We start from the raw sequence: 8,811 nt of genomic DNA, 5'->3' as shown, positions 1-8,811 counted from the left end.
GTATGGTATGGAAGACAGTTACTAATTTCATTATTTGTTTCAAACCTGTCAAAACTATCGAGGGTTGTTGTTTTGAATGCAGACCGGACCTCCAGTTGTTTCAGTGTTATTCAATGTATGAAAATAAAGTTGATTCAGAAAAAAAAAAAGTAATAAAATGTGTTAAAGGTTTTTCATGCAGAGTTGGGAGGAAAGGGTTGAGTAAGCATCGTAATGGATAAAAGGAAACAGTGCACAAAATTACAGAAGCAAGGAGTGGACGACTTAAGAAGAAATACAAAGTGGAAGAGGTCACAATGAAAAGGTGAAGAAGTAGGTGACAGCTTTTGGCAATGATATAACATGTTGTAATGTGTCATCACAGTATTCTGTCGTTGCATAAGGAATGAATATCAAGTGGATATAGCTTCCTGGTCCCCTTGCCGTACCAGATAGCGACAAGTCACTTGACTCCGAACAAAATCATCTAAAGCTTAGGTGATCTTGGTTTGACTAGTAAGGTGGCGGTACGCGTTTGCCCTAATGTTGATTAGGTAAGGTCTTCATTCCCCAACCAGGAGAAAGCCTCTTGTGACGTAAGATTCATCTCGACTTCAAACATTTTTTTTTTATGACAGCGCAGTGTAGCAGATGAGCTAAAGGTGAATTATATGATCTATGGTACGCTAATACTGTAAGAATGGCGTGGTAGGAGGTGGCTTTGGAAGTTCAGGATGGTGATAATGAAAATGATCAGTAAGTATACATGAATTCGGGAATGAACAAGTAAAATGTTTCTAGGATTGGAACGTAGACTTTGATTTGAAATTTGCGGCAATTGGGCTCTCGGTCCTAGTCTGTGTTTTGATGATGATTACGATAGTTGTGGTGATGGTAGTGGTGGACTGGTGGTGATCATACCTCAGGCAGTACGTGAACAAATAAATTTTATCAGATTAGATAAAATTGTTGTTCAATTTTGTGATGAAGAAAATATATGTATAATGAAAAAAAATTCACCGAAGAATACTATAAACAAGAACTTTAACTACTTTTGCTATACGTATGTGTAAGTAATTTTATAATATAAGAGTTCATTGTATGCTATTTATTTTCTGCTATTCTGCTAAACACCTAAATTAGATACTACTAAATTTTCATATGCTGTTTATGGGTGATGTGGAGTGCTATGTATCTGTGTACATACGTGTGTGTGTGTGTGTGTGTGTGTCAACGAGAGCAACACATAACAACAGATCAGAAGCGGCACATATTTCCCGTATTTCCACCTCCCCCTCGGAGTGCCACACTCGTCTCTGAGGCCTTGTGGCACATAACGCAGTGGCCGGTGCTTCCTGTGCAGGGGAATTCAAAACCTAAGTTAGATCACCGCGGGAGAGAAGGAAATATTGGCACGGATCAGCTGCCAGGCGGAGACATCAGGAGGGGGAAGGGCTAGTTGCGCACCATTGCCTCATACTGGACGCTTATTCTGACACTTGTTACTACCTGTCACTCCCTTGCACCATATTGTTCCATCTTGCATCACCACGGACGCCTAAATAGGATTGTCTGGTCCCGTCGCCGTCAAGAGAGGAGTGTGATGCCTGTCCTGGACCTGCCGCTAAGGTATGTGACTGCCCTGCTGGCTGCTCCTCACTCCGTACCTGGGCTGCTGGTCTCTCCCTACTGTATGGTGCCTTTCAGGTGACGGCCAGTGCATTACATTAACCCGGAGATACGTGAGGATGTTTGTTGACAGGTACAAGTACATATTACATATATGTTTTATTTATTTTTTTATTTATTTATTTATTTATTTTATTTATTTATTTATTTATTTTATTTATTTATTTATTTATTTATTTATTTTTTGCATCACTTGCCAGTTAGAAAATTATGAAAGAATTCAGAAAAATGTAGATTTCCACACATCCTGAAATGTATTTAATGTTGCTTTAAGTACCTTAGCCAAGTGATTCAGTATGCTGTTGTTAATTATGCGTAAGGAAATACACTGCAGGGCAAGGGACAGCCCCTATTGATTGTTAGATTAGACTAATAATCCTTTGTTGGGTCGAGATTGAGGGAGTAAGGTAAAGTACAAAGTTCATAGAAATTACATTGTATTTAGGCTGATTATATTATGCACTACTAAATCAGTGAATCAAGATGGCATTAGTGCACAGCTCCTACAGTTTTTCAGTGCTGTTGTTAATTATGACAGGACATTCAAGGCTGATTAAAATCTGCTCAGGCCTTGAAAATTATCACTTAATTTGTAATGTGTCAAACTTGTGTTTTTGAGTGTCACAATAAAAGTTTGATCCTTTGCAAAAGCATTCCGTGAGCAATTAACCCACCTTGACATCAATTTCTTTGTGTTTCCATGATGCTCCCAGCAGGGCATCACAGCACTGCACTGTAATATGTAAACTTTCCTAGCATTGCTAGAGGAGTAGACTGAGCATTTTAAATTTGTGTAATTAGAAAAGTATAGTTTAGAGCAAACAAACAATTTTTGTTGCTGTTGAAGATATTTCCTCATCTTGGTAAATAATAGCCTCCTTTCATTCTTGCTTCATGAATGTATTTCATTAGTAATTGGTGAAAATAAATTTTCCTATTGCTTAAAAAATTTGGTTTTTATCTAATTAGCTTTTAAAAAAATATGTTGGAAGCAAGGAAAATGTATTCAGAAATTTAATTAAACCACGGCACAACAAAATAGTACAAATATCTTGTGTTCTATCATGTTGTTTTCTCTTCTACAGGTCAAGCAGTTTGGTGTATCCCCGGAGCCTTATGTCAGTGTGCCACCTAGGGTGTGAAAGAACAATATTACCACCTATACCATTATTAGCTTGTATATGAACTAGCTTACTCAACCAAGTGAAATCAGTTTTACACACATCCTCCCACACAGTGGTACACACACAGTGACCGATTATTGCATAGTACAAAGTAAAGTTAATGAGCTGTAAATAAAAGAATTGCTTTCGTGTGTAAGAGAACAAATCTATTATATCAAAATGGCAGAACAAGTCAGTCAAGAAGTCTCAGTACCATTGTCACCAGAAAAGACACAATCCAGTCCACAACACCTCCCATGCAGTCCATTACCAGAGCCTCCACAGGGTAACCTTGTCATTCTCAAGGTATGTATACTAAGTGCTTCATTTTCCTTGCTTAGTTATAGTTATGATAGCCAGTGTTTTTTACAAGCTTATATATATATATATATATATATATATATATATATATATATATATATATATATATATATATATATATATATATATATATATATATATATATATATATATTATACAGTCACTGCAGTTCTTGTTCTTTTCCCAGATATCTCAGTTATTCCAAGCGAACTTGCATGCTAGATACTTCTAGTGACTTTTAGAGTCCTTTCCTTATTTCTTATTTCCGTATTTCATATTGTGTTGTTATGTTTTACAGATGCTTTTCCACATGTCCTGCAATTCCTTTTATTTCAATGTCATCCTTTTTCATATATGTACTCTTTTTATCACCTCTCACATCCATGGAATTCATTATCGCTTCTTGGTTTTCACATTTTTTGTTCTTTACTTTATTTACTCCTACAGTTCAGTTTTTTTTTTTTTTTTTTTACCTATGTCTCATTCAGTGTTTTCCTATTTTATGGTACCTTTCACCCAATTTTTTTTCCACAATCATCATCCGTCTTCCCCTTATTGTCTTATATCACTTATTTTACATTCCTTGTATATTCATTATATTAACTTTTCTCTTTTATGTCTGGAGTATTCCTCAGAACTTTACTCTTATGGTCTTCCCTTTCCTCCTTATACTTGTGTGGATTTTAATTTTTGTCTCCTATATATTTTGATTCTTCCTTTGTTTATCACATTGTACCATGTAGTGATAATCTTGTTGCTTCACAGAACATGTTAGTGAGTCCAAGTGATGATGTCTTTGATCAGCTGCGGTTACACCTCCAGGAGAAGATATGTGATGGCAATGGAGAGATGTTATTTGATGTTGGTGTTGGAGCAGGTTAGTGACTGAATCTGTTTTTATCCAGTTGTAAAATTTCCTTAGGATCAATAAGAAAAATTTGGTGGCCATACTGCTAGACGTATTGTTTGCTGTTTACATGTCTTGTTTCTTGAAATGGTTTAAAAGTATTTAATTTCTGGTTTCAGAGGATTTACATGTTTATTGTGTCAGAAAAGTTGAATTTAGATTGACACTGGTATTACCTATTACTTTTCAGATGACTCAGTGTATGGCCTTCCTGAAGATGAGTATGCAGCCTCTGTGGCGACTCTCAGGTCCTTGGCAGACACCCTGGAAGCAGACTGTGTGTTACTGAGGGAGAAAAAATCAAAGGCTGGAACACAGGGGCAGTTTTTGGTGCGTCGGAAAGCAGATTCTAATGATTTTATGGAAGTCAGGTGAGATTGGTACTGTTGTGATGCGTCTTTTGGGAAATATGACTGTAGTATATTACTGAATTATGGAAATTATGTTTATTTCAGACTCACATATCCCAAACTTTCGAAGAATCATTGCTATGGACTTGGTACCTGTCAATATATGTAGGAGTGTGGGAAACTACAGTTAAGGATTTAAAAGTTTTTAACTACATGTTTCAAGATAAATGGGTTAAGAAATAACAACAAGGAGAGGCAGATCACATAAAGCAGTTGTCTTTGATGAAGCAAAACTCTTGTTTAGCCAAGAAGCTGAGGATTGTGAAAGTGCATGTCAGAGGAGTTTGTAGATGTCACAGTAAACTTGACTAATTGCCTAAAATTCAAAAAAACATTCAGGAATCATTGGTATTACTTCTGCTGAAGAGAGGGAGAGGAACACACTCACTTACAAACATGAGATATTTCATAGAACATAAAAACATAAGGTAAGCTACAAGAAACCATCTACATGTGATAGTCCCTGTACATTTCCAAATAATACAATATTCCATTCTGGGAGGGTTGGTTTTGAGATTAACATATGAAGTCATTCATCTTCCCAATATTTTTGAAACTTGCTTGCTTTACCACATTTCTAACTAAGTTCTGTCATATTTTTTCTCATTCTCCTCTATTGTTTGTACACACAGGGTGGCTGTGGTGGGCAATGTAGATGCAGGCAAGTCCACGCTCTTGGGTGTTCTCACTCACGGAGAGCTGGACAATGGCCGTGGCACTGCCCGCATGAAGCTCTTCAGACACAAGCATGAGATGGAGACTGGCCGAACTTCCTCTGTTGGGAATGATATCCTAGGATTTGATAGTCAAGGTGACAGTGGAGGGTTGGTGCAGTACATCAAAGCTAACGTTTAAAACTCGTCTCTGTTAACTGTTGGGATTATGCTAAAACTAGACCATTTGTGGTTTAAAATATTACTGTTGAGTCATCTGATAGTATGATTGAGAGAAAAGATTACTGGTAAACCATTCATTTATTTATTTGCTCAAATCTTTATGTTAAAAATGATGATATTTTAGTTTGATATAAAACTTCAAATGTTTAAAATCCAAGCAAGAATGTGAACAAATATGAGATGTAGATTGCTGAATCATGTTACAATTTTCCTATTCTCCAAGTAGTAATAAGGATCGACAGGTGTAGTGTTGAATTGCTTCCTATGCACAGTGGATTCATCTTTGGGATCCTGCTCATATTGTTCCTTTTTTTTTTTTTTTTTTTTTTTTTTTAATATAGTCATAGCATGAGATGACAGCTGGTGTAAATAATGATGGGGTTAGGTTCCAGATCATTGAGACATTTCATACCAACTGGCTGTATAGCACTATATGTTACTAATATAACAGCATCATAAATCCATGTTACTTGTTCTTCATGTGATCACATTATCCCAGTAAGATTCCCAGAGGCTCTCTTTTGAGGCAGTTTGCTGCTACCATAACCCTGTCATGGCTATCCTGCTAGGGATATATGGTGTCTGATTTTATTTATTATCTGTTATTGGAAAATGTACATTTTATGCTATGAATTTGTAATACAAATATGTAAGTTTATAACTGAAGATTTTTCTTATTTCTTTTGCTTTATAATTTGAAATTATTGTGCTCTTTGCTAATTTTGTGTTTATTTGTTTTATTTTGGATTAATTTGTCACAGCTGGTGTTCATTTATAAACACTTTAGTACAGGTTACTGTAAGACTTGATATGATCAGAAATTATTATTCAGCAAGCTATCCACAATTTTGGACTTTCATGCTTTTGCTAACATTTCTTTCTACTCTAGTTTCTGTGTCTTTATGTTCATTATCTCTGACATGCATTCCAAATTCCTACTTGAAACTAATTGTAAGTAGTAACATGAATCTTAGTGGTCTGTTATTCAAAATTTAAGCCCAGAAATATTTTGATTTACATTAAGATTTTCCAGCTGAACTTTTTCATCTATTTGTATTCTCAGGTTCATTACCTGGTTCTCTTCAGGCTCATAGCTTGTAACTGAGACCATTACCTGCCTACAGGCAAAGTGGTGAACAAACCTGACCATGGACACCTGGACTGGGTGAAGATCTGTGAGGCATCTAGCAAGGTCATCACATTCATTGACCTGGCAGGCCATGAGCGTTACCTCAAGACCACAGTGTTTGGCATGACAGGACACCTTCCAGACTTCACTATGCTCATGGTTTGTTGATTTACTTAAAGATGAGTTGTATTACTTCATGGTATACAGAATTTGAGTTCAGCTTTTATTACACTGTCTCATTATTTACTTCCATCTAACTATGTCTTACTCATGGATGTTCCTTTTACACGTTTTTTCCATTTCTTTCCATGTGGCCAAATCACTGTAGGGTGTATTGCTCATGAGAAAATGTGGTTATAGTAATTAAATAAATATAATGGTAACATATAATGAAAGTAATTAGTACTGTCTTAATAGCAGGAAAATCTTGTGTCATTCATGAACCTTTTCTCCTTCCCATTGTAGGTGGGTGCCAATGCCGGTGTGGTGGGCATGACAAAGGAGCACCTGGGGCTGGCACTGGCCCTCAATGTACCTGTGTTTGTCATTGTCACCAAGATAGATATGTGCCCCCCTAATGTGCTCCAGGACACTCTGAAGCTCCTGCACAAAATTCTCAAGAGTGCTGGGTGCAGGAAGGTGCCTCTTCTGGTTCGAAACCCAGAGGATGTGGTTGTTTCTGCCACTAACTTTGTGTCTGAGAGGTAAAGTGACTGAGTGTTATAATACTGAGAGAAAATTTATTGGAGAAAAATATTGAAAAGAGTGTCTAATATAGACTACACGTGCACACACACACACACACACACACACACACACACACACACACACACACAGTTATATATAGCTGTCTTTTTCCACCATTGTGCATTCACATACAATATGTTTTCTTTATTACTATACATTATAAGACATGGAGGGCATGAGGGTTTGTAAATCCAGGACTTAATGTACTCAGAATATGTAAAATATATCCTTATTGGCAGCTCCTTCCATTAATTCCTTTGAAATTTTCAGGTTATGCCCAATTTTCCAAGTATCCAATGTGTCAGGAGAAAATCTGGACCTGCTGACTATGTTTCTGAATTTGTTGTCATCAAGGACACCACAAAATGACAATGACCCAGCACAGTTTCAGATTGATGACACCTACCAAGTTCCTGTAAGTTGATTGCCTTAAGAGTTCATGGTAAAGTTTGAGTCATAAAGCATGCTGTATCTTGTCACTACTGGCAAATAGTTTGGTACTTGACCAAAGGGAGGAAAAGGCTCAGTAAATAGGATGATGGTATGAATTTATACAAAGCACATGAGCTGTAGACTTAATAATGCTATGTTCATGTTATTAATATAATTTTTTTTTCCAGTAAAGTAGGCTACATTAGTATTTAACAAACTTTGGCTTGGTAATCATCATCATTGATTAGCTTGAATAGAGAAATTAACTGATACTTCTGGAAATAATATCATGAGATGATATTGGGATGAATAGATATGTTTCAGATTCATGAAATTGCATCGAGTGAAAAATTATATATATATATATATATATATATATATATATATATATATATATATATATATATATATATATATATATATATATATATATATATATATATATATATATATTAGACAAGCAGAAGAGCTCTGTTATTGATACATATTTGTATAACTGGCAACTGCTGTTTTCATTAATATTAATGTAATCTTACAATATGTCTCTATAGGGTGTTGGAGTGGTGGTGTCTGGCACCTGCTTGAAAGGGGTCATCCGAGTTAATGACACACTGCTCCTCGGCCCCAATGGGCTTGGGGACTTCATCCCAATGCCCATCAAATCCATCCACCGCAAGCGTATGCCAGTGCGGGAGGTGCGTGGTGGACAGACAGCCTCCTTTGCCCTCAAGAAGATCAAAGTGCATGATGTACGCAAGGGACAGGTGCTGGTGGACCCTTCACTGAATCCAACATCCTGCTGGGAATTTAAGGTTAGGATCAGAGCAGATTTGAGGTAGTCCTTGGATAATTTTTTTTGTATATGGCTTTGGATAGCCAGTCATACAGGGACTGTCATGTGTAGGCCTGATGGCTTCTTATAGCTTCCCATATTTTGTAATGTTCTTATGTTCTTTGTAGGAATATGACTTCTCATTTTGCATTGCAAGTTAGAAATGTGCTATGCACAAGCCATTGAAAAATTCACCTAATTTTCCCATCCTTCATTATTTGTTATTAACCTTTTTGTGATAATATGGTTTTATTAGATATTAATAATTGATGATAAATCATAATTGCAGTTTTATAACACTAAAGA

At 36.3% G+C, this 8,811-nt stretch overlaps 1 protein-coding gene across 1 annotated transcript in view; it reads left to right on the top strand.

Annotated features, from left to right (window-relative positions):
• Window positions 1-1,208: 1,208 nt before the first annotated feature.
• The window catches only part of LOC135107465 (GTP-binding protein 1-like), a 19,106-nt gene continuing 11,503 nt past the window's right edge, over window positions 1,209-8,811 (top strand). Inside the window, exons 1-9 of the mRNA XM_064017350.1 lie at window positions 1,209-1,608; window positions 2,754-3,137; window positions 3,918-4,029; window positions 4,250-4,430; window positions 5,102-5,280; window positions 6,490-6,653; window positions 6,960-7,198; window positions 7,512-7,656; window positions 8,225-8,485. Of these exons, the coding sequence (XP_063873420.1) occupies window positions 3,012-3,137; window positions 3,918-4,029; window positions 4,250-4,430; window positions 5,102-5,280; window positions 6,490-6,653; window positions 6,960-7,198; window positions 7,512-7,656; window positions 8,225-8,485 (1,407 nt within the window). The 5' untranslated portion in view covers window positions 1,209-1,608; window positions 2,754-3,011. The remainder of the gene's footprint in view (window positions 1,609-2,753; window positions 3,138-3,917; window positions 4,030-4,249; window positions 4,431-5,101; window positions 5,281-6,489; window positions 6,654-6,959; window positions 7,199-7,511; window positions 7,657-8,224; window positions 8,486-8,811) is intronic.

The sequence above is a fragment of the Scylla paramamosain genome, chromosome 15, assembly GCF_035594125.1.
Source record: "Scylla paramamosain isolate STU-SP2022 chromosome 15, ASM3559412v1, whole genome shotgun sequence".
Taxonomy (NCBI): domain Eukaryota; kingdom Metazoa; phylum Arthropoda; class Malacostraca; order Decapoda; family Portunidae; genus Scylla; species Scylla paramamosain.
This window is presented reverse-complemented; position numbering and strand designations above follow the sequence as displayed.